Source organism: Salvelinus namaycush, chromosome 9, assembly GCF_016432855.1.
Source record: "Salvelinus namaycush isolate Seneca chromosome 9, SaNama_1.0, whole genome shotgun sequence".
In the NCBI taxonomy this organism is placed as follows: domain Eukaryota; kingdom Metazoa; phylum Chordata; class Actinopteri; order Salmoniformes; family Salmonidae; genus Salvelinus; species Salvelinus namaycush.
This window is the reverse complement of record NC_052315.1, coordinates 23,027,436-23,052,836: the sequence shown is the minus strand read 5'-3', so window position 1 is coordinate 23,052,836 and position 25,401 is coordinate 23,027,436. Positions and strand designations below refer to the sequence as shown.

General features: G+C 42.6%; 2 protein-coding genes across 2 annotated transcripts; both read right to left on the bottom strand.

Annotated features, from left to right (window-relative positions):
* Nucleotides 1-1,299: 1,299 nt before the first annotated feature.
* On the bottom strand, nucleotides 1,300-17,431 carry LOC120053199 (protein spire homolog 2-like). The gene is made up of 16 exons (XM_039000359.1): nucleotides 17,385-17,431; nucleotides 17,128-17,345; nucleotides 10,830-10,865; nucleotides 6,837-7,219; nucleotides 6,647-6,721; nucleotides 6,347-6,511; nucleotides 6,157-6,243; nucleotides 5,867-5,987; nucleotides 5,576-5,742; nucleotides 5,067-5,232; nucleotides 3,548-3,657; nucleotides 3,278-3,415; nucleotides 2,985-3,052; nucleotides 2,732-2,759; nucleotides 1,931-2,028; nucleotides 1,300-1,549 (listed from the first exon to the last, which is right to left on the bottom strand). Exons 1-16 carry the CDS (start codon nucleotides 17,429-17,431, stop codon nucleotides 1,300-1,302), a joined length of 2,157 nt encoding a protein of 718 aa, XP_038856287.1.
* A 6,119-nt stretch (nucleotides 17,432-23,550) lies between these two features.
* Nucleotides 23,551-24,744, bottom strand: chst6 (carbohydrate sulfotransferase 6). Its single transcript, XM_039000358.1, has one exon. It carries the CDS (start codon nucleotides 24,742-24,744, stop codon nucleotides 23,551-23,553), a length of 1,194 nt encoding a protein of 397 aa, XP_038856286.1.
* Between the last annotated feature and the right edge of the window lie 657 nt (nucleotides 24,745-25,401).

The following is a 25,401-nucleotide window of genomic DNA, read 5'->3' as shown; positions in this document are numbered from 1 at the left end:
ACTCCCTCTTCATTTGGGGTGCTGAAGCGGGCCGCCTGCTGAGTAAAAACTCGGAGCCGGATGACAGAAACAGCCAATGAATGGGACCTTAAATTACTTATTCATGAAAGAGGCGGGGTGTCAAGAAATTCCCAGACATGTAGGCCTACTTTTTTTTATCTTCTGAAGGCTAGTCCATCTCTCTTCTCACTATAGGGCTCTATTATCCCGTCTATTAAATTGTAACAGACACTTTCTTATATAGGTGTTTCTAATTGATTAACGAATGATAATAGCATTTAACATGTAGGCTATAGCATATTAGTGAACAATTAATTGACATTTTAAACTATCTAACAAAGCTTTAGATCTTCTCATGGTAGCTCAAGGTCAACAAGCAGACTAGACTACAACAGTTTTATAGAAATATACTTACAGTCTAAGGCTTCCCTAGCCTTCTAAGGAGCAGATGGACAGATCCACACTGTAGACATAGGACTTCCTTTTTACATTAGATTTATTGCAGTTGAGGTTTACTGGGTGTTTCGAAAATTTGAGCAGATCGCACAGGACCATCGTAGGTGAGAGAGGGGGCTTAATGTCATTCTAAAGCAGCAGACATAGGAGGCTGGGAGTCCAGTCCAGTTTGGTGCCAATGGGACAGGTCCCTTCCAGGACCATTTTCACCCCTCTAGGACCCGATTACATTCAGACAGTCGGACAGACGGTGCCACCATGCATCATCAAGTTGGACCACAGATAATCCAAGCACATTCTAAACTAAAAAAATACTTATAGTGAAATAAATATATCTTCTATTCAGCCTGCCACAGTGTCATTTTAACATTCCAGAAAAAAAACAGTGTTCTGAGAAGGTGTGTCAATGTAAGATGTGTTATTTTGGTGTTAAAAGAGTATATTACATTCATAACTAAAACAAGGCAACTAGGGAGCTAAATATTTACCCTACACCTTAAACTCTTGGCTCCTACAGTAAATATATCTCCTCTTTCCGATCATCCTCATCAATTACTCTCTCACCTCTTTCCTCCTCCCTCGTATTTTGCCTTTCCTCTCTGCTTGTGCATTTGACCAGGGAGTGAAGTCAATATATGTGTGATAAGGCAGACTTATATGTTGTCCCTAGGCCACGTCCTATGAACCTCTCTACAGAGGCAGAGAAACAACCCTTAACAAGGGGGGGGGGGGGGGGGGGGGTACTTGCAGGCTGGGGGAATGGTGGGGTGTTTTGAGTGGGTTAGTAGTGCAGCACAGGGGCAACCCTGCTAAGGAAGCGGGGTAAACCAACAGTCAATCTATTCACTTGTCTTTTCTCTTCAAGGTGGGTGGCTGTGGTGATGCGTGAGGCTGGGGTTGTGGTTGTGGTTTGGGCGTAGCACTCTCCCTCTTGGGAGTGTTGTTGAGGATGTCCAGGCTCCGGCGGCTGGACGAGATGACATCAGCCACAAACTTGGTGCAGTCCGCACAAACATCCCGCAGGCTGCAGCCACTGGTGTACAGGTGGGGGAACTCCTCCTCCACAGACCGGCGGGAAAGAGTACACAGAGATCTGTGGAGAGGGAGCAAGGTGTTATAATCCATCAGGGGAGCACTCAGTATATAATATGACGAGGAACCTTCTGGGCCTGGAGTTTTTCCAGATCAGGTCACATGGTTTGGAACAACTTCAGGCCCTTCCCATCTGTAGGAGTTTGCAGGGGGATGTTAAAGATGGACCGCGGAGCAATCAGATGGGTAATTACTACATAAAGGCTGCTTAGAGATCTGGATGAAGCAGAGGCATTATGTAACAGATGCTGAGAGATCTAGAGGAAGGGCAGTGATTAGATTGAGCATGTAAGTTACTATTGGCTGGGGTGAGCAAAGACTTCTTCTGCTGAGTTAAAGACAGTTCAGTGGCCATGAAGATGGACAGACAGATAAGACTCACTTGTAGACTTCACTCTTGCGACCATGGCTCTTTGGGCTGCTGTGAAAGCCCACAGTGTAGACTGGGATGTGGGCCATCTTCTTGGAAGGAATCTTCATCTGTGGCAGAGGGTGAGGGAAAGCAGAGAGTTAAAATAGGCATGGGTGAGGTGGAGGAGGAGGAGGAGGAGTAGGACGTTTAAAGAACTAAGTGAGATCATATCGGCAGAAAGTGAAGAGGAAATGGCAGACTTGATATGATTAAGAAATATGAGAAAAGACAGGGCTGTGTGGATGAGGGAGAAACAACGTCACAAGACATCAGCCACATACCACAGACACGACACCCAAACCATAAACTCATACAACTCAGAACCTCACTGTACACAAACACAAGCAAGGAACCACCAAACATAACCATACACACATATAGCATCCCATACAACAGAACACACAACAGAACCTCAAGGCACAATCACAAAATGTATTCAGAACCATGAATTTACAAAACACAGAACTACACAGCACAGACAAACTATAATCTCACACAACAAACTCAACAGCCCAGACCTCAAACCTACATAGCACAGAACCACAAATCCAAATGGTCTGTTGACTAAGGCACATATCAAAAATAATTGACATAATTAAAAGCACAGAATAATATTATGAGCCAACACAGAATATCTTAGATACATTTTGGTTGTAAAATAGATATTTTCAATACAAACAACATTAACAAAAAGCACTGTAGAAAACATTACACATTCAAAGAACATGAATTTGCATTTACACAGACAAAGAAAAAGGGACTGTAGGATACCTTTGCACTGCAGAATCCACAGACAGACCTGAAGGAGAGAGAACCACAGGGGCAGAGTTAAGAATCCCCTGAATTACACTACCAAAAACACATAGAACACTATTCAATCAAACCCACAATGGTATGTCAAAAACAACATTATTATTGTGCTTCTTGAGCAGAGAGGGACCAAGTTTAAATGACTTGATTATGGTGTTATTACAAAAGGAGCATATACTAATATAATACTACATACTGTGTAGTGTGTACTCACCTTTTACAGAGCAGGCAGGTGGATGGCCAGGAAAAGAGGGGGAACTTAATTCTGCAGCAACAGCACACCTGGGAGACACATGCATATACTGTCGATAGGACCTCACTCATAAGGCTTTGAGAGAACATTATTATACTGTAGATAGAACCTCGCTCATACGGCTTTGAGAGAACGGTATCATACTAGAACCTCGCTCATAAGGCTTTGAGAGAATGATATCATACTGTAGATAGAACCTCGCTATTAAGGCTTTGAGAGAACGCTACCAAAGGATGTGACGTCACTGCTTGTACCTTGCCTCTCCTCAGATTGTAATACAGTTCCTTGTTCTGCAGGTACTTCTCCATCTCTGCTTTCACCAGCACACGACGCACATTGATGACCTCATCCACTGTTAAGGCAAGACTCTCCACTGGGTGACTGAATTCCTCCTTACAGAGAGAGATGGGAGGGAGGGAGTAGGTAGAGGAAGTTAGCTAGTATAATACAATGGCCAGGTCAGGTTGAAGTGGAGCAAAGAGCACCCAGTGTGGAGAGGTTATCAAAGATAATGTGCCACTCACCATCCACTGGTGTTTATTGCCATTCCGAGAACTGGAGCCGGTCTCAACTCCCTCTGTGGTCTCATTCACTGAGCTGAGAGAGAGACGGGCAGGGGAGGGTGGCACCCAGCCTGGCACAGGAAGAGAGGCTGGGAACAGGGAGATGGAGACACAGATGAGAGAGAGAGAGAGAGAGAGAGAGAGAGAGAGAGAGAGAAGCTTTGAATCACAGTCCATGTTCTTCTATTGAGTCCGAGCTCTGATCGTCCAAAAGTGTATGCTACATAAATTAGCTGTCAATTAGATAAATGAGTCGTGACATGTTTTATCTATTTGTTTTTGGTGGGGTTTAACACATGCTGCCAGAAACACTTGCAAATCAGATCACAGTGGATCTTTGATGAGTATGATACGAGGTCAGTTTTTCTAACATTCAAGAGAGGAACTAAATTGGGGTCAGAGGAAATAAAAAGTAGGCTAGGTATTAGAAGAAATACTTTCTACAGGATATAACCTCTAAGACTAAGTACCAACCAAGGTATTGGTACTTGAAAGACTCACCTGCCTTTATGCAAAATGGAAAGGAAGAAGGCGCTATGTAACCCTGAGAAATACATGTGTGGACTCCTATGGCGTCTAACCAGACCATAGGAGTCTACAGCCTTGTTAGAGCTAGGATTAGAGCGAGTTAGAGCCGGGTTAGAGTGAGGACCAGAAAACTAGAAAACAACAGCAGGCTACATGTAGGCTAATGTAAATCAGCTGCTTATGATGACATTGTTGACATTTCTGGCATGTGTGTGATGAGAAAGGGTTGACATCCCCCTAGCGGTAGAACAGGAGACGTCACTGAACCACCTTTGTTTTTGTTCTCTCCTAGCTACGGTCAACACATATTTCACAAATTAAAGGGTGTATAAGGTAGTTGTGATATGAAAGAAAAACATGTATCAAACCCATTAACTGTTGTCCTTCTAGCATTTTACTGAGCTAGTTACTATCTGTACATCTTTATATGGTGATTAGTATCCATCACAAAACCCTTCAAATGAAATAACACACAGCAGTTATAGTAACGCCTTTTAACCTGAGCAAGAAATCATTGTAAGCAATTTACGGAATGGATTGACACACATTCGGCCTATATGTGATTACCTCCTGACATTGAATAAGATATAAACACTATAACAAACTTCGTTCAAGTGTTTACAAAATCCTCTATTGCATTTTTTTTTAAACAGTTTAGACTAATGTTTTTTCAATTGCAATTATATGATTTTTTGTCAGGCTTGCTTTCTAACACAAATAAATATTTGACATGACGAAAATACCAATATATCTGTTTCATAAACCATATTATGGTAAGTAGTCTAATGAGTGGCTCTGCAGTATCACATGAATACATATTACAGTATATGTCTCCCTCTGCTGACCAATACCTGAAACTGTCTGTAGTGAAAGGAGTCTTAGTGAGCATACTGACCTCTGTGCGTGGAGGGTGGCCCAGCCCCTGAGAGCACGTGTAACCATGGTCTCTCACCCCTCCGCATCACGGCCCCTTCCAGATGGGTGCAGTCGGACAGTGAGGGGAGCATCTCCCCCCTGAGCTCAGCCAGGTCGTGTTCTGAGAAGGAGCGGTCCCGTTTCATAGATGTGGGAAAACTCTCAGCACGGCAGAGCTCCCCACTGTCTGGAGACTCCTCATCCTGCAACAGCAACAAGACAGGAGGACAACAGTGAGGAGGATGAGGTAGAGGAGGACAAGGAGGGGGGAGGAGGAGACGGTGGAGGAGGTGGAGGAGGTGATGGAGGTAGAGGAGGAGAAGGAGGTGATGGAGGAGGAGGTGATGGAGGTGGAGGAGAAGGAGGTGATGGAGGAGGTGGTGATGGAGGTGGAGGACGAGGTGATGGAGTTGGAGGAGAAGGAGGACAAGGAGGAGGAGGAGCAGGAAGGAAAACATAACTGATGTTGTAGTTGTTATTTCTCAGTAAGAGGTAGTACATTTAAATGAGAAAACAATATAGTTTCTCTTCTATTTTCCATCTAACCTCCAACATGTTCATCTCCTCCATCTCTTGAAGAGTAGGGGCTTTGAGCAGAACACGAAGACGAGAAGTGGGGCGGGACCCTAGCTCTGAGCCTGACAGGTCAATGCAGGAAGTAGATTTGAAATCACACGGGCAAGTGTGTGCCAGACAGGGCAGGGAGCCAAACGCTGGCGAATGAAACAACACACAAACATGAACTCTCAAACACATTTCGCTTAGAATACATTCCACTTTATGAACATACTACATGTATAGCTCAAAGTATTAATGTAGTGACAGTGATGTCCATACATCTTTTGGAACTGGGTGGGTCCACAGGTTTTAGTTTGCGCTCTTGTTTGATTTCAGCCAGGACACGTTCATGGAGGGACTGCTTCTCCTGAGGAGGAGGGGGCAGGTTTCGCTCTAACGCCTAGCATGCAACACAACAAAACACACAGGCAGACTGAGAACACAAGAGAAACAGACACAGACACACATTACCCAGTCTCAGACTATGACACCTTATGACACACAAGGTACTGCCACAGCCACACTACAGTCACGTCAACAAAACAAATTGTAGTGAAAGGGACACTCACTGGTTTGAGTGGAGGGCGAGACCTGATGAAGTCCAAAATAAGCTCATGAGCATTTCTCTTCACCCGCGTAGGGATGTCACCATCCACCTACAGAGAGAACATGAGTGAGGTCTGGGACATAAATACAGGAGAAATAACTACTTGATCCATTGATCAAGAGTCTTCTTATCAGTATCAATACCCAGCTCACCATGACTTTCCGCAGCTGGAACTTGCGGGTGCGGATGTCCTGCATGAGCATCTCAAAGGGTGTGAGGCTGAACTCAGTGGGCAGTGGGTCAAACTCCTGGTCCTGCACCTTCTTCAGCTTCACCCCCTGTCTCAGCTCCTTCATCAACTGGACCCAGAGACGAGTCTGAAACACACACATACACTCATGTACCTCACACACACACCCCATCAACCCAATGAAGGATCATACAGTATATACACATATCCTCATATACACACACAGTGACACAGACAAACACACACAATCCCTGCTTCTTACCCAGTCTGTGTGTTTAAGTGCATCAATCTCAGCTCTATCTTCCTGAGGATCGTCTGTTTTGATTTTCTTCAACATCTACAGAGAAATTATAATACACTGATAATAACACCACTATTCAGTTAACAATGACTTCAGTGCTTTACATGTGAGTGATCTGTAATCTCTGGTATAAACAAAATCAGGAACATACCTTCTTGGTATCTTGGATTTTGGTCAGGAAAGTTTGTAGCTCCAGAGTCTCAACAAACAAGGCTCGGCACACGGCCTGGTAGTGCTCAGGGGCAAGTGCAGGGTTGGCAAGTCTGGAAGCGCAAAGTGTCATCACCTGGCGTAATGTACCCACTGGCCTCATAGACCCCTCTTCTCCTTCCTCTTCCTCCTCCTCCTGACCACTGTAGCCCTCATCTGTAGTTCCGTTGCCACCACCACAGTCAGCCCCCAGGCTGTGATCTCCCCCTGCCATGCGCTCAATGAGTCGCTCCAGCTGAGGACTCAGCTCCCGCTCCTCACTGTCATCCAGACCCCAGTCCAGGGCCTGGTAGATTGCCACGCCCAGAGACTGGACCAGCTGAGGAGACAGATGCAGGTGATCGAGGAAATAAATAGCAGTGGAGAACAAGCTGTTAGGATAGAGAGGACTGGAGGGCTGCTTGAAAGATATATATGAAGACTGGCAATGCAGGGGTGGCATCATAGTTGAGAAGAGAGGAGACTGACATTTACCTGTCATGACAGTGTGTTGTATGTTACAAATTGGGGATGATGGGTTCAGAAACTCACCTGGCGCTCCGCGATAGGTGGGAGGGGAGGTCCGTCTGTGTCATCTATGAAGACAAAAAAGTAGGCATGCAGCCTCATAACTAACACTGTTTTATGCTTGCTCTCCTCCCTAATAGGGTCTAGAGTTTTCCATCCATCTCACACATTTTTGATACAATACATGGTTAAAACGATCATTTCGATTTGAGAGCGGTTACATTTCTCCAGCCCCACCCCACAGCTGTTTACCAAAAAATTGGCAGGGTGTCCTCTTTGTTGTTGTTTGAATCCCAGATTGCCCCTTTGACTTTGAATTGTATGGGTATAATTAAGCAATAAGGCCCGAGGATGTGTGGTATCTGGCCAATATACCACGGCTAAGGGCTGTTAGCATGCACGACGCAACACAGAATGCCATGGTATATTATTCCCCTCATCAATCTACAATGACAAAGCAAAAACAGGTTTTTCAAAATTTTGGCTAATTTATTTTTAAAAATCTATGAAATATCACATTTACATAAGTAGTCAGACCCTTTACTGAGTACTTTGTTGAAGCACCTTTGGCAGCAATTACAGCCTCAAGTCTTGTTGGGTATGACGCTACAAGCTTGGCACACCTGTATTTGGGGAGTTTCTCCCATTCTTCTCTGCAGATCTCTCAAGCTCTGTCAGGTTGGATGGGGAGCTTTGCTGCACAGCTATTTTCCAGTCTATCCAGAAATGTTCGATCGGGTTCAAGTCCGGGCTCTGGCTGGGCCACTCAAGGACATTCCGAGTCTTGTCCCGAAGACACTCCTGCATTGTCTTGGCTGTGTGTTTAGGGTCGTTGTCCTGTTGGAAAGTGAACCTTCGCCCCAGTCTGAGGTCCTGAGCGCTCTGGAGCAGGTTTTCATTAAGCATTAAGGATCTCGCTGTACTTTGTTCCCTTCGTCTTTTCCTCGATCCTGACTTGTCTCCCGGTCCCTGCCGCTGAAAAACATCCCCAAGCGGGCTAAAATCCAAGCGGGCTAAAATCCAAGCGGGCTATCATGTGCTTTTTACTGAGGAGTGGATTCCGTCTGGCTACTCTACCATAAAGGCCTGATTGGTGGAGTGCTGCAGAGATGGTTGTCCTTCTGGAAGGTTCTCCCATCTCCACAGAGGAACTCTAGAGCTCTGTCAGAGTGACCATCGGGTTCTTGGTCACCACCCTGACCAAGGCCCTTCTCCCCAGATTGCTAAGTTTGCCGGGCGGCCAGCTCTAGGAAGAGTCTTAGTGGTTCTAAACTTCTTCAATTTAAGAATGATGGAGGCCACTGTGTTCTTGGGGACCTTCAATGCTGCAGACATTTTTTGGTACCCATTCCAAGATCTGTGTCTATGGACAATTCCTTCAACCTCATGGCTTGGCTTTTGCTCTGACATGCACTGTCAATTTTGGGACCTTATATAGACAGTTGTTTGCCTTTCCAAATCATTTCCAATAAATTTAATTTATGATAGGTGAATTCTAATCAAGTTGTAGAAACATCTCGCAATGGCTCAATTTTGAGTCTCAAAGCAAAGGGTCTGAATACTTACGTAAATAAGGTATTTCTGTTATTTATTTTTAATACATTTGCAAAAATGTCTAAAAACCTGTTTTTGCTTTGTCATTATGGGGTATTGTGTGTAGATTACTGAGTATTTTTTTTATATTTTTTAATCCATTTTAAAATAAGGCTGTAACGTAACAAAATGTGGAAAAAGTCAAGGATTCTGAATACTTTCCGAAGGCACTATATAGTAGAAAATGCTGACAAAATGCGTCATTTTCCCACCATTCCCACCATTTTCCCACCATGACTCTAGAATGCGCATTTTTCATTTTATAGTCGTCAAATTCTATATATCTCATGTGCTGCAGTCACAACTCAGCTAGCCAGCAATGGCTCAGTTTTCTGTGTGTACAGAGAAGCGCACGGCTCAGATGTCATTAATGACACCCGGGAGGCCTGAAACCACACGTTCAGCACATTAGTGCTGCAGAACCCAAGACTAGTGGAGAGGCCTGGGTGAGGAGTCAGTGCTGCTACTTCTGTCCAGAACAAAGCGCTGAAAGCAGGACTAGGTCCAGATTAACAGAGCCTGTCTGAATAGATCTGCACTGTGGACAAAGAGTCGGCCTGACACATAGTCATAGTACTGTTCTCTCTCAGGAGGGTGAAGACATTTCTGTTCAAGCCCCTCAGAAGCTGAGTAATAGATCCTTTTTGAAGCAGTTAGACAGGTTTCATTATGTCCGGTTAGGTTCACGTAACCAATGACACAGACAGTGGCCATGTCCGAGTACCCATTCTAGCATGCTACATACTTAAACTGCATACTCATTTGGCGTTTGATCAAGTAGATTCAGAGAGTCGAAAAGAGAGATGCCCAACTCCGCGGAATATCTGTCTCCCTTCAGCAGGGGGCTTTTTTTCATTGTTTCGCCAACCAAGCAAGGAGATTTTGTATGGAGGTCAACGAGAGTTTCGAATTTGGTCAACAACAAAAATTAATGGCTTATTTGCTAGGTGAGGTTAATTTGATCGAATAGAAGTTTTGTAATGCTTACGTTGTTAGGAGTCTACTGATATAAGTAGGACACGTGACTTCCTGGCAACTTTGAGAAAAAACACTTTATTTCGGAGTTGTCTCAAGATGACAATGCATATTCATGGTATGGGGCTAGTAGCATAGCATCTCTCTCCAGTGAATACAGGCGGTCGACATCAGCAATCCTCACTGAATATTCAAAAAAGGATTACAAGAATGAGATGTATCCACCAATCCAAAGAAAGGATAGGCAGGAGCTAGACAGCCTGCCGGCCGCTTTGTGGACAGCGACTCCTATTGTTTGGGCGGAGAGACATGTCTTGACAGCATATGCATAATCTTTGGTAGAATTCACTCGTCTTTTTTCAGACTCACGTGTTTGACAACAGCTGATAATCAGATAAATTGACGCGCCTAGATGACGCATTCGGAGTACTATTTTCAAAATGTCACATACGCTGGTATGGGTATTCGGACACGGCCAGTGTCTCAGAGAGAACATTCTTTCATCATGTGTCTGTCAGTTGATGATAGTTTTTTCTCTTTCAGGCAATGTTTTCAAGATTCCATCTCTTTTGGAGCTGTTTTATGTTTGCTGCCCCTGTGATTTCCCCCACATTCAAAATATGGACCTGGAATCTGTTGTCATAGAAATATGGGGAACAAGACATAAACATTAAAAACAACACATTACAACACAAAACTATTACAGTCACGTCAAACAGTGCAGCCAGGATAACAGCAAAGTAGCTGCATTTGATAGTTTTCTAGTGACATTTATTTGGATACATCCATAACAATGAGCTAATAATACGCAATTTCACCTGGCATAGAAAATGTGCTCTCTCGTCAGGACACTGTTGTTCGGAGGAGCTAGCCAACAACACAGCTAACACAATCGCTTCAAACTGAAGCTGGAAAGACAGCAAACTAGCTGCATTTCGTTTCATTTTACCTGTTTTCTATTGACATTTCTTTGTCCAGTACCAGTCAAACGTTTGGACATCTACTCATTCCAGGGTTTTTCTTTATTTTTACTATTTTCTACATTGTAGGATAATAGTGAAGACATCAAAACTATGAAATAACACATATGGAATCATGTAGTAACCATAAAATATATTTTTGATTTTAGATTCTTCATTCTTGGCATTCTCTCAACTAGCTTCATGAGGTAGTCATCTGGAATGCATTTCAATTAACAGGTGTGCCTTGTTAATAGTTGGTTTTGTGGAATTTCATTCCTTCAAATGTGTTTGAGCCAATCAGTTTTGTTGTGACAAGGTAGCGGTGGTATATCAAGAACTTTGAAAGTTTCAGTATGCAAAAACCATCAAGTGCAAAGATGAAACTGGCTCTCATGAGGACCGCCACAGGAAAAGAAGACCCAGAGTTACCTCTGCTGCAGAGGATAAGTTCATTAGAGTTAAATGCACCTCAGATTGCAGCCCAAATACATGTAACAGACACATCTCAACATCAACTGTTCAGAGGAGACTGAGGCCTTCATGGTCAAATTGCTGCAAAGAAACCACTACTAAAAGACACCAATAATAAGAAGAGACTTTCTTGGGCCAAGAAACACGAGCAATGGACATTAGACTGGTGGAAATCTGTCTTTTGGTCTGATGAGTCCAAATTTGAGATATTTGGTACCAACTGCCGTGTCTTTGTGAGACGCAGAGTAGGTGAACGGATGATCTCCGCATGTGTGGTTCCCATGGAGGAGAAGGTGTGATGGTGTGGGGGTGCTTTGCTGGTGACACTGTCTGTGATTTATTTAGAATTCAAGGCACACTTAACCAGCATGGCTACCACAGCATTCTGCAGCAATACGCCATCCCACCTGGTTTGCGCTTAGTGGGACTGCTTTTCAACAGGACAATGACCCAACACACCTCCAGGCTGAGTAAAGGCTATTTGACCAAGAAGGAGAGTGATGGAGTGCTACATCAGAAGACCACAATCACCCGACCTCAACCCAATTGAGATGGTTTGGGATGAGTTGGACCACAGAGTGAAGGAAAAGCAGCCAACAAGTTTTCAGCATATGTGGGAACTCCTTCAAGACTGTTGGAAAAGCATTCCAGGTGAAGCTGGTTGAGAGAATGCCAAGTGTGTGCAAAGCTGTCATCAAGGAAAAGGGTGGCTACTTTGAAGAATCTAAAATCTAAAATATATTTTGATTTGTTTAACACTTTTTTGGTTACTACATGATTCCATGTGTTATTTCATAGTTTTATGCCTTTATTATTATTCTACAATGTAGAAAATAGTAAAAAAAATAAGAAAAACCGTGGAATGAGCAGGTGTATCCAAATTTTTGACTGGTACTGTATATCTCCATAAAAATGATGCCAGCTGATTCATGATTTTGACTGGCTGAGAAAAGCTGCCTGCTTGTCTGTCTCGTCCAGACTCCCTACAAGTTTATTACATAGCTGGAGATCGAATTTCAATGTTGAAACAATGTTGGAAATGTCAGAGAGACAGAGAGCAAGGTTTATACAAACCTCCGTTGTTGAAAATCAATTGCTAGTCTAAAAGAAATTGGAGGTAATGTCTAGATGCTTTTTACAGTGGAGATCAAGTTTATAAATTGCCTGGCTGGGCTGATGACAGTCGATTGTCGATTGCCCAGTGAAATGGAACAGAGTAAATAGGCATTTCAACTTTATAGTTTTAGCCGGTGGTAACTTGTGGAATAGACACCGGCTGGAATGTGGTTTTAACCAATCAACATACAGGATTAGACCCACCCGTTGTATAATATAAAACACACCCTTAGTAACCTTGACCCTTAACCAACAATCCCTGTAGCCTACTTCATTGCCTTCATTACTCACTCATTTGCAGAGGTTAAGTAGCCTAATTGTGATCTGTGATTAAAGTAAACTGTACATAAGTAAACTGTAGTGTTGGTGAGTAGTGACCTACGTAATTCAACTAGTAATTTAACTACATTTTCCAGTAGCTTGTTGGTAGTTGAAATAATTCAAATCTAGGTAGTGTTTTCAGTAGTTAATTACTTTTCTTGCCATGCAGTGGTGTAGCTAACTACTGGAACTACACACTACTTTTTTTGGAAAAATAAAATATGGGTGAAGTAGGTAATCATTTCCTTTCTTTTTCGGCATCAGGCCAGCCTAATTTTCATTTGAAACATTGTTTTTGTGTTTAACCATCATTAAGTTTGCTGATGACACAACAGTGGTTGGCCTGATCACTGACAATGACGAGACAGCCTATAGGGAGAAGGTCAGAGACCTGGCCGTGTGGTGCCAGGACAACAACCTCTCCCTCAACGTGATCAAGACAAAGGAGATGATAGTGGACTACAGGAAAAGGAGGACCGAGCACGCCCCCATTCTCATCGACAGAGCTGTAATGGAACAGGTTGAGAGCTTTAAGTTCCTTGGTGTCCACATCACCAACAAACTATCATGGTCCACACACCCCAAGATAGTCGTGAAGAGGGCACGACAAAACCTATTCCCCTATTCCCTATTCCCAGATCCTCAAAAGGTTCTACAGCTGCACCATCAAGAGCATCCTGACTGGTTACATCACTGCCTGGTATGGCAACTGCTCGGCTTCCGACCGCAAGGCACTACAGAGGGTAATGCGTACGGCCCAGTACATCACTGAGGCCTAAGCTTCCTGCTATCCAGGACCTCTATACCAGGCGGTGTCAGAGGAAGGCCCAAACAATTGTCAAAGACTCCAGCCACCCTAGTCATAGACTGTTTTCTCTGCTACCGCATGGCAAGCGGTACCGGAGCCCCAAGTCTAGTTCCAAGAGGCTTCTAATCAGCTTCTACCCCCAAGCCATAAGACTCCTGAACATGTAATCAAATGGCTACCCAGACTATTTGCATTGCCACCCCCCCCCCCCCCTTTTACGCTGCTGCTACTCTCTGTTATTATCTATGCATAGTCACTTTAATAACTCTACCTACATGTACATATTACCTCAATTACCTCAACAAACCGGTACCCACGCACATTGACTCTGTACCGGTGCCACCTGTATCTAGCCTCCCTATTGTTATTTTACTGCTGCTCTTTAATTATTTGTTACTTTTATTTCGTATTCTTATTTTTTTTAGGTATTTTTTAAAACTGCATTGTTGGTTAAGGGCTTGTAAGTAAGCACTTCACTGTAAGGTCTACACCTGTTGTATTCGGCGCATGTGACAAATACAATTTTATTTTATTTGATAATAAGCTAAATTGCACATTCTGTTAACATGCAGTACTATATTTGGTATTTGGTATTTTATTAGGATCCCCATTAGCTGTTACAAAATCAGCAGCTACTCTTCCTGGGCTCCACACAAAACATGAAACATAATACAGAATGACATAATACAGAACATCATTAGACAAGAACAGCTCAAGGACAGAACTACATACATTTAAAAAAAGGCACACGTAGCCTACATATCAATGCATACACACAAATTATCTAGGTCAAATAAGGGAGAGGCGTTGTGCCACGAGGTGTTGCTTTATCTGTTTTTTGAAACCAGGTTTGCTGTTTATTTGAGAAATATGAGATGGAAGGAAGTTCCATGCAATATGGGCTCTATATAATACTGTACGTTTTCTTGAATTTGTTCTGGATTTGGGGACTATGAAAAGACTCCTGGTGGCATGTCTGGTGGGATAAGTGTGTGTGGCAGAGCTGTGTGTAAGTTGACTATGAAAACAATTTGGTATTTTCAACACATTAATGTTTCTTATAAAAAGAAGAAGTGATGCTGTCAGTCTCTCCTCAACTCTAAGCAAACGAGAGACTGGCATGCATAGTATTTCTATCAGCCCTCTGATTACAATTCAGAGTTAAACATGCCGCTCTGTTCTGGGCCAGCTTCAGCTTAACTAGGTCTTTCCTTGCAGCAGTGGACCACACGACTGGACAATAATTAAGATTAGACAAAACTAGAGCCTGCAGAACTTGCTTTTTGGAGTGTGGTGTCAAAAAATCAGAGCATCTCTTTATTATGGCTAGACCTCTCCCCGGCTAGACCTCTGCAACCATTGAATCTATATGTTTTGACCATGACAGTTTACAATCTAAGGTAACGCCAAGTCATTTAGTCTCTTCGACTTGTTCAACAGCCACATCATTCTTAACCAGATTCAGCTGAGGTCTAGCACTTAATGAATGATTTGTACCAAATACAATGCTCTTAGTTTTAGAGATGTTCAGGACTAGTTTATTTCTGGCCACCCATTCCAAAACAGACAGCAACTCTTTGTTAAGGGTTTCGGTGACTTCATTAGCTGTGGTTGCTGATGCGTACTGTATATGGTTGAATCATCAGCATACATGGACACACATGCTTTGTTTAATGCCAGTGGCAGGTCATTGGTAAAAATCGAAAAGAGTAGAGGGCCTAGAGAGCTGCCCTGCGGTACACCACACCTTTCATCCCCCTCCTCTCCCCTGTAACTATTCCCCAGGTCGTTGCTGCAAATGAGAACGTGTTCTCAGTCAACTTACCTGGTAAAATAACGGATAAAATAAAATAAAAAAATAAAAAACATGTTTGACATTAGAGACACTTCCATTAAAAAGAAACCCGTTGAGTTCTATTAGATAGATAACTCTGAATCCACGATATGGCAGAGGTTGAAAAGCCATAGCACTTAATTTTTTTCAACAACAGGGTATGGTCAATAATATCAAAGGCTGCATTGAAATCTAACAGTACAGCTCCCACAATCTTCTTATTATCAATTTCTTTCAACCAATCATCAGTAATTTGTGTCAGTGCAGTGCATGTTGAGTGCCCTTCTCCATAAGCATGCTGAAAGTCTGTTGTTAATTTGTTTACAGAGAAATAGCATTGCATTTGGTCAAACACAATTTTTTACAAAAGTTTGCTAAGAGCTGTATGACCCCAAAGTGACTGTTCTTGCAATTTGTAGTCTATGACATTTCAGATTGACATATGATACGTTTTCACAAAGTAGTTTGGATGTAGGGAAGTACTTTTAAAAGTAACTTCAGTTAAGCAAACTATATTTTTCCTAAGAATAGCTTTAATTAATATTTTCAGAGTAGCTTCCCCAACACTGGTAAACTATACCCATACTGGCTCATCAGCAAGGACACAAATGTACCATACATATGCAGTATGTCCTTTGTTGCGCTCATTAAATTGACTGACTCTCTTCTGTAAATGACTCCATAAGTGTAGACAACAAAAATATTCAAGAAACACCCCTCCTAAGTAAACAGCTCCCAAGACAAGATGAACACAGGGACCCTATAGTGGGATATCGATCACTGTCAGTGCTATTAATTATGATTTACATTGTTCATTATAGAATTTGGTCATTTCTCAATAGTAATAAAAACCAACAAGTATTTATATATTTGGGACAAAAATTTGGCCTATACAATTATGTCTCAGCAGCTGATCTATAGCCTAAACTATTGGATTCGTTTTTGTCCAATGTGTTGTGACATCATTTCTGCGTTTTCTTTAGGCTACTTTTATTACCGCTACAAAGTAGCCTATTTAAAATGAAACAGAACATTAGCATAGTGAGTGATAAGGTGATTTCATATTTTTCTCTCAGTTTAAGTAACATCCATAGTCACCCTTAATGTTACAACATTTCGCAATCTACTAACCTGCTATCTTTTTCCACTCCCAGTTGTATCCTTTATCTTATCATGTCATAGCTCGGTTCGTTAGGCTATGTCAGCAACTCTGACCGAGTTTTTCTTTGGGCCCCGGCCCCGCAGTGCACTCAGGACAGTTATTTTCTTGGGATCCTTTAACCGAATCGCTTGTGAATGGGAAACAGATCACAAAGCTACCTCTAACTCTAAACCTTCTTTAGCAGATACACGGGGGGATTTGTACTGTATGAATAATTGATAATTTCGCCTACCAGTATAATCCAAGCCATTTCTGTTTGGGGAGTGCTACTGACGCATTTATCGTGAATTTCCCATTCAAAAGAATATTGCGTGTTGAAATTACAGCATACAAATAGTGAATCAATATCAAATTAATTGAGAAATAACTGAAAGGCCTATAATAAATGAGACTCTATTGTAGGCCTAGGCTGGTGTTAATTAAGGTATTTTGGTACGGCAAATGGCAGTCAGGAAGTTAGATTAGCTAACAGAGCTCTCTTACGGTTGTTGCAGAGCTGTTGTTGTAGGGAAACCATCCCATCTCTGAGTAAGAGTATAGAGGACGGGTCCTTCACACGGGAAACTCCACCTGTCACAGTGGCCGGGCGCGGCACCCTCAGCCCGCTGCAGCATTGATAACACACAGCCCAAGCCTGCTCCTCGTTAATGGGCTGCTCGTAGGATTTCAACACTTCTTCAAGAGACAGTTCCCTGGGGTCGCTCAGGTCCCGAGCCTCTGCCCGGTCCGTGGGAGCGGACACCCTTGAATCTCCATCCTTGGCGCTTCTGTTTGTTGATCTGGCCATGGCTGCGGTAAACTACCGATCCCATTGCTCTGTGGCCATTATCTTTTCACGCTGGGTTCCTTCCTTCCCCACAGCACGCCAACTCAACTGCCACAGCTGCGAGTTAGCATAACAGCAAATTAAAGCGATCTTTGATCTGCAGGAATGTCAATCAGCGCCAAGGAAAGGAGAGGAGGCAGGAGGAGGAAACCTTACGCTAGTGGCGCAATCAACCTGCAAGGAGAAAATCTTGTTGAAAATGTTTGACCACCAGCCAGACGAGTACTGGTAAACAATGACGAAGAGATAGATAAACCCTTGAAGATGATTGTAATTGAGAGAATAGATCATACGCTCAGGTTTGACAGATTATCCGCTCCGCTGCAGTGCATCCCCGCATCCCCTGTGCTCCGCCCGTCTCACGCAGCCTGAGCGTCATCCAACAAACCCACAAATCTGTCGAAGTGGCGACCTCGACGCTGTGAGAATGTCAGCCCTCACATACATATTGTTAGATAAACAAACAGAAGTAGAGGATACATCACATAGGCAATTAATTCACGAAACTCAATCCCCCGATGTTTAGGCCCAAGGAAATCATTCCGACTGTAGCCCAACATTACATAGCCAGAGCTTGCAAAGGTATTTTAACAGTAGTTATAGACTGTTCATCATTAGTTCATATAGGATAGTCTATAAATCAATAATACATTTGTAATAAACATTGTATGAAAATGTGTCATAACTTGAATAGGCCTTAAACCATTCATAAACCCTTCATACACCCTTTGTATACACTTTATAAAGAGTATATTAATATTACAGTTATAAATTGACATTTTTTCCCTTTGATTTATTCATACACCAGTTGGTCCAAAAATAAATAGGTCTGCATTCCCCCTCAAGCAAAAATAAATAGGTCTGCATTCCCCCTCAAGCAAAGTCACAAGTTGATTATGAACAGAAAAATCCATATGGTTAAAGAGACTCTCCATAAGTTTTGTATATTTTTATCCAGTAGTTCTGAAAGCAGCACCCAAGAGCCAATAGGGTCCCCGAAAGTTGTGTACTAAATCATCAGATAATTGCTCTCAAGCCCCTGCAGTTGTGCACAAAGACATGCACACGCTTAGGGGCTAATCCCAAAACCTCATTGGACAATGCTGTGCCGTTCTGATCCCGCCTCACACTTTAACCTTGTAACCTCATTGGACATCATTACACCTGCCAATCAACATTGTCCCTCAATGTTCGGTTGTCTCTACTTCCTTGTTGTAGAGATTATGGTAAGCAAGCGATTGTGAGGATGTCATTTTATACAATTTAAAAGTTATAGCCTACTTATATGTTTACATCAAATGTCCTACTCCTTGAAAGTCGCGTAATGATTTGGATGGATTCATTATTTGATTTGGATGGATGGTTGACACAACAGAAAGGTACGGCGATATTTTATCTAGAAACTGGGTGAAAGTTTGAGGTATACATTTCTCGAGCACATCAAAGTTCTACGCGTGTTGTGTCATGGTAAAAACCTTCTAGTCTTTTGCACAATATATTCCAAAATTCAAACAAAATACACCGGCGACACCATTTAGGAGATACAGGTTGTGAGCAGTGTTTCTGATCGGTTTGACAATTGTCTTCTAATGTATTTGTCTGTATAAAATTGCATCTTTAGCGCACATCATTTTCTGCTTGGTTTCCAGAGAAATGTAGTCTATTGAAAGAGAGAAATTTAACTACCAAGGTCTAACAGATCTTACTTCTAATTTCAAATGTATTCCAATTTATGATGCATGGATTTGATCGAAGTATTGAATGTATTTTCGCTGTTATCAAAATAACTAATGGTAAGTGCATGTAGCCAGGCAATCCCACTCGCTTCCAAGCATGTGCTCACTAGGAACGAGCACATATCTCATACACTAAATGATGCCAGATAAAAATATAAGGATTATGTGCCTTTCTCCTCTGGGAGAGGACTGGAGATGGTTTATTATGCATGTACGAGCCATACATCAAGTCCAAAACGGGAGGTTTAAAAAATAACTAGGTTGTTTTCATTCTCTGGAACACCTCTTTAAGTGTGGTGTGGTGACAAATAAAAATGTTTCACTTGAAATGTCAATTAGGAACCCTATACTTAATACCGTGATGCTAAGTTATTGTACTTTAACTAGATGGGGGGGTCATATCAAGGACTGTAAAGTACAGGTAACTGCCAAAATAAAGGAAAAACCAACATACATACTTCATTGGGCGTTGGGCCACCACTAGCCGCCAGAACAGATTCAATGCGCCTTGGCATAGATTCTAGTGTCTGGAACTCTACTGGAGGGATGCGACACCATTCTTCCATGAGAAATTCCATAATTTGGTGTTTTGTTGATGGTGGTGGAAATCACTGTCTCAGTCGCCGCTCCACAATCTCTCATAAGTATTCAATTGGGTTGAGATCTGGTGACACACACACACACACACACACACACACACACACACACACACACACACACACACACACACACCCTTTAAACCCCCTATGCTCCTCTGAGACCCCTCTTTCAAACTCATTGAGATATCTTCTTCTAGCCATGTTAGCCAAAATAATGGGAAATTGGGAATTTGTTTACATGACCCTAACTAAGCATGATGGATGTTAATTGCTTAATTAACTTAGGAACCACACCTTTGTGGAAGCCCCTGCTTTCAATATACTTTGCATCCTTCATTTATTCAAGTGTTTTTTTGATCTGTATCTACCATTTAACCGACAGCGTCTAAGGGCATGCGCCAATGAATGGTCTCTGTTAGCAGAGGGAGCTGTTGTATCATGCATTCACAAAAATATGCCTCACCTTTAAATGTGTCAGGTAGGTAGGTCCATGCAAGGTCTCCAACAGGTCGATCTCCAAACAACTCTGAAAGTACATGCAATTTTCAAGTGTTCCACCGCAAACGGTTATAAATAAATTTCCCAAGTATTAGACACCGCAGGCTCCCAGCAACTACAGTATCTAATCAACGTAACATTGACATTGTCCCACCCATGGTTAGCAAATAGTTTCCCAATAACCTTCTCAATTAAATGTTAACTGCAAAGTTGGCTTACCTAGCAGAAGTATATCATGAGTAATAAGTATATCGTTTGTTATTATTTGTTATTTGCTAAATTTGCCAGGAAATGAGCAGCAGCAGTACAGAACCATTGCAAGACCAGCACATTATATGGCACATTCCTCACTGGCTAGATGCGCAATTGAAGGATCAAATACGCAATTAAAGGGGAATTGCACTAATTACACAAAATGTTTACTTCTGGTGTGATTTAAGCATTGACATGGAATCAGAACATATAATTTCGTTGTTTCTCTATGAACATTTGTAATTTTGAGTGATTTTTTAAAATGTATTCTAAAACCAGGAAAAATAAAACCGGGAAATAATAATATGGGAAAATATAAAACAGAATTTGGAAAGAAATATTAAACATTTTATAGGGCCCCCCTTATAGTTGTTAATTAACCATTATTTTACCTGGTATATTGGCAGAATACAGTGCACTACTTTCTCTTGTACACCAAGGACCCAGGGAAGAGTTGCAGGGGAGAGGAGAAGAGAAGAATGTGCCTATTTGAAATCTAGAAAAAAATGTGTAGCTCGCGACATGTTTCATATTTTAAAAGTAGCTGTCATGCTAGAACAGGTTGGAGACCCCTGGTATACTGTACCAGCAAATTAGCCTACGTCTTCATTTACAGTCAACATGCCTTCTGTCCAGCGTACCACAACCAAACACCACCAAGTCTATTTACAGCAAATAACAAAGAGTAAAATATGGGGCAAATGTAACAGTATAACTTTAGACCGTCCCCTCGCCCCGACACGGGCGCGAACCAGGGACCCTCTGCACACATCAACAACTGACACCCACGAAGCGTCGTTACCCATCGCTCCACAAAAGCCGCGGCCCTTGCAGAGCAAGGGGCAACATTACTTCTAGGTTTCAGAGCAAGTGACGTAACTGATTGAAACGCTAGTAGCGCGTACCCGCTAACTAGCTAGCCATTTCACATCCGTTACACTCACCCCCCTTTCAACCTCCTCCTTTTCCGCAGCAACCAGTGATCCGGGTCAACAGCATCAATGTAACAGTATAACTTTATGGCGTCCCCTCGCCCCAATACGGGCGCGAACCAGGGACCCTCTGCACACATCAACAACGGTCGCCCACGAAGCATCGTTACCCATCGCTCCACAAAGGCCGCGGCCCTTGCAGAGCAAGGGGCAACATTACTTCTAGGTTTCAGAGCAAGTGACGTAACTGATTGAAACGCTAGTAGCGCGTACCCGCTAACTAGCTAGCCATTTCACATCCGTTACACAAATAAGGACTAATTTAATAAAATGTTATATTTATTGCTAATAAATCAACAGGTCAAACAAAATCAATTCAGAAATCACCAGTACATCATAATCTCACCATAATCAAATAAAATCATCTGGTTATTATTAGATAATTACATTGGGAAAATTAAGATTATTCCATTAGCATTGCCTACAGTAAGCATTCTTACTGTCATTTGTACAAAACAAAGTATAACATAGCCAGATCTAGGTGAGAAAGTCAAATCAAGTGGTGGCATCAGACCACTATCATTTTAACCAAATCTATTTTTTTCTACACCCATGAATAACAACATAACTTACATAGCAGGGGATTTGTTCACATTATGCTGGGAGCCATATTGAAGTGTGACGACTGCATGGACAGCAAACTTCATAGCAGACTCATCTAAAAGTATCAGTCACAATATAATAAGTAGAAAGATATTTATTTAAAAAATGTTATTTAACCTTTATTTAACTATATTTGAGGACATTCCACATTTAATTATGCCCTTCAGTTAAAATATGTCATTGATATTCAACACTATGGAAATGTTCATTAAACAAAGAGCAGGGTGCATAAACTTTTTAAGGACATAACAAAAGTCATAACACTGTTTCATTTTTAACAATGCTGTGTCAAAACTGTTTTGCAGTGTAACAATGCCGTGTTGTATGTAAAAGGTCACTCTATTCTTGATTAATGATCTCATGGCGTTAAACAAAGCCACTGACCAACACTGATTGCAAGGTTTCCCGGACACAGATTAAGTCTAATCCTGGACTAAACCATGGAGTACCTGTTTATATAAAATGATATACACACTAACAAAACCCATAAATCCACTTTCATAGACCACCAAACCGATACAAACACACAGGCATTCACATACACACACTGAGTAGCACCCTTTCTCACATGCACACTTGTGAATGTGTTTTCATCTGGTGCTTCGAACTACAATACCTTCTGAGCATAACTGGTTGTGATTGAGAGAGAGAGGGCTTATCATCAGTCTTCACTGACGGCTACAGTACAGCAGCTCCTTCTCAAACCCTGGTCGGGAATAACATCATGCCACGGAGCTGGGCTTCATCTCTGGCTCCGGTATGTGTAGGTTGGAAATCAATGTGATTTAAGATATATCCCACTGCCTAACTCTTCCATTCCTTCCCCAAAGACCAACCATTATTTCAGTACTCTATAGAACATTACAACAATGACATAAAGAAAGATTAGAATCGAGAAAATAAAACAACATAACCATTAGTCTCTGTAAACATAAACCAAAGCAGATCTACATCTCGTTGACATGCATTAACCCAGGGGTCCCCAATTACATTCAGCCTTGGGCTGATTTTTCCTTGAGTCAGGGGGGCCGGAACAACTGATCGCAAGAATCCCAAACAGATATAGTATTTGACAAAAACAGAATCATTTCAAACCTTGATTACACTGGGATACGATCACATATGCCTCTCTATTTATTAGTGGAAATACTTGGGAATGGATTTCCTAAATTAAAATCACTTTGAGCTGATTTCCTGGTGATTTGACAATATTTTATGTCCCGTGGATCACCTTTTGGGGAACTTTGCATTAACCTCTAACCAATACTGGCCTCCAGCTCTTTTTCCAGTTCCATTTTCCCTTAGGGGATGGCTATTGACACCCTCCTGTTGGTGAATAGTTGCATTGTTCTCATTCCCACAAATAGATTTCAGTGGGATTTGGTCTCTGAAAATATTATCTACTCATTGTTCGTATTGCCAGTTTTGGAAGGGAGCCAGCTGAAGTGATATCGTTCACGGGGAGTCAGAAGGTCCACGTCAAGTTTCTTCTGTTCTTTCTCACTGTCAACGGTCCTATACCCCAGCAAAGACATGGCGCCCTTACACACCTCCTGGATGTTCCTTACCTTGTCATGGGGTAAAGTAGTACGCCAAGCCTGAGAGACGTCTGCTGCGTTGCGGGAGGTGATTTGGAAGGCCTCCTTCTTGGTGCCCTTGCCCTTACCGTGGGTGACCTTATAGATCCACTCCTGTAGCGACTGTGTCATCTCCAGCCCCACAAACTGATACATACTGTCGATCTCTTGCAAGGGGTCTCTCACCATGTCCTCGTAGCGTACCATCTTGTAACGTCCACGTAGAAAGTCTGGAGGTTTGAGCATGGCCCTCTCGTGGATGCGGATGTGGCTGCGGCATATCTCCTGCATGACGCGATACTGTGTGTCATCCACCTTGGTGTTGCCTTGCTCCAGGACCAGGGCATTGTCCTTCACTAGGGCTTTGGCTGACTGCTCCCTGGAGCGCGCCACGGCCCGCGGGTCTCTCACCAGGTGGATGATGCGCAGGTCCAGAGTGGGGTCCTGCAGGAGAGGGTACAGGGAGTCCAGCTCAAAGAAGCGCACCTCTTTGAGCACCACATGGCTGTAGGTCCGACAGGCCTCTTCTGCCCCCTGCAGGCCAGGCCTGTCACACTTCCGCTTGCACTCTGTCTCGTTGCTGAAGAGGTGGCGGGGTGTGAGCTGGCAGGCAGGTGGAGAGCACAGGGCACGGCTGTGGCTCCACATAAAGAGGGCTGACATGTTGTGCTGTGCCGGAGTGTAGGCATCCATGACAGACATGTCACACTGGAAGACGCTGCGCATCAGGTCTCTCACCGCCATGCGCAGTGCCCGGGCTCCAGGCATCTGCAGAGTGGTCCACACATGCCACGATGGCTCCATCAGGTAGAAGACAGACGGGTGCTGGCTGAACACCTGGCCCAGGAAGGAGGATCCAGACCGCCATGAGGACAGCAGGAGCACGTGGACCTTGCCCTGGGAAGGAGGGCTACCACAAGGGAGCTGGACATACCATCCAAACAGCAGCACCACGGCCACTCCCTGCAGAAGCAGCAGGAACACCACGGTCGGTGGCGTCAGTCTGAAGCGCGGCATGCCGGAGACTCTCTGTGTGAGCTGCTGGGAATTTATAGGAGGGTGAGAGGGCGCAAGAGAGAGAGAGAGAAAGGGAGAGAGAGAGAGAGAGAGAGAGAGAGAGAGAGAGAGAGAGAGAGAGAGAGAGAGAGAGAGAAAGGGCAGGGAGAGAATAAGGAGAGGCATATTAAGAGTTTCATTCCAAAACGCTACGTATACACATCTTCAGAAATGTTGGTCAATTTGTTTTTATTGTTAAAAAAAATATGAAAGAGATGTGTGTTTTTAATCACGGCATAGACTAATCATGGCATAGAGTTGTTTCATGACAGACATGTATTTGTTTAAAATCTATCACTTGATGGTTTCATTTCAGAGAGACAAATAATCATGTTTTTTTTAGCAAAATGCTATATATCTGCCTCACTGAGAAATAAGTTGTACTGCTACGTTTAATACAGTGAAACAAATAATGTAACAAATAATATTTTTTTTTATAAAGGAATGTACGAATGAAACATTTTTGACATCAATATTTAAAAAAACTTTTTTATAATTCAATACACCAATATGAGAACTGTATGTAAAACATTTACATTTGACATTTACATTTTACATTTCACTCTTTTAGCAGATTCTCTTATCCAGATTGACTTACAGTAAGTGCATTTATCTTAA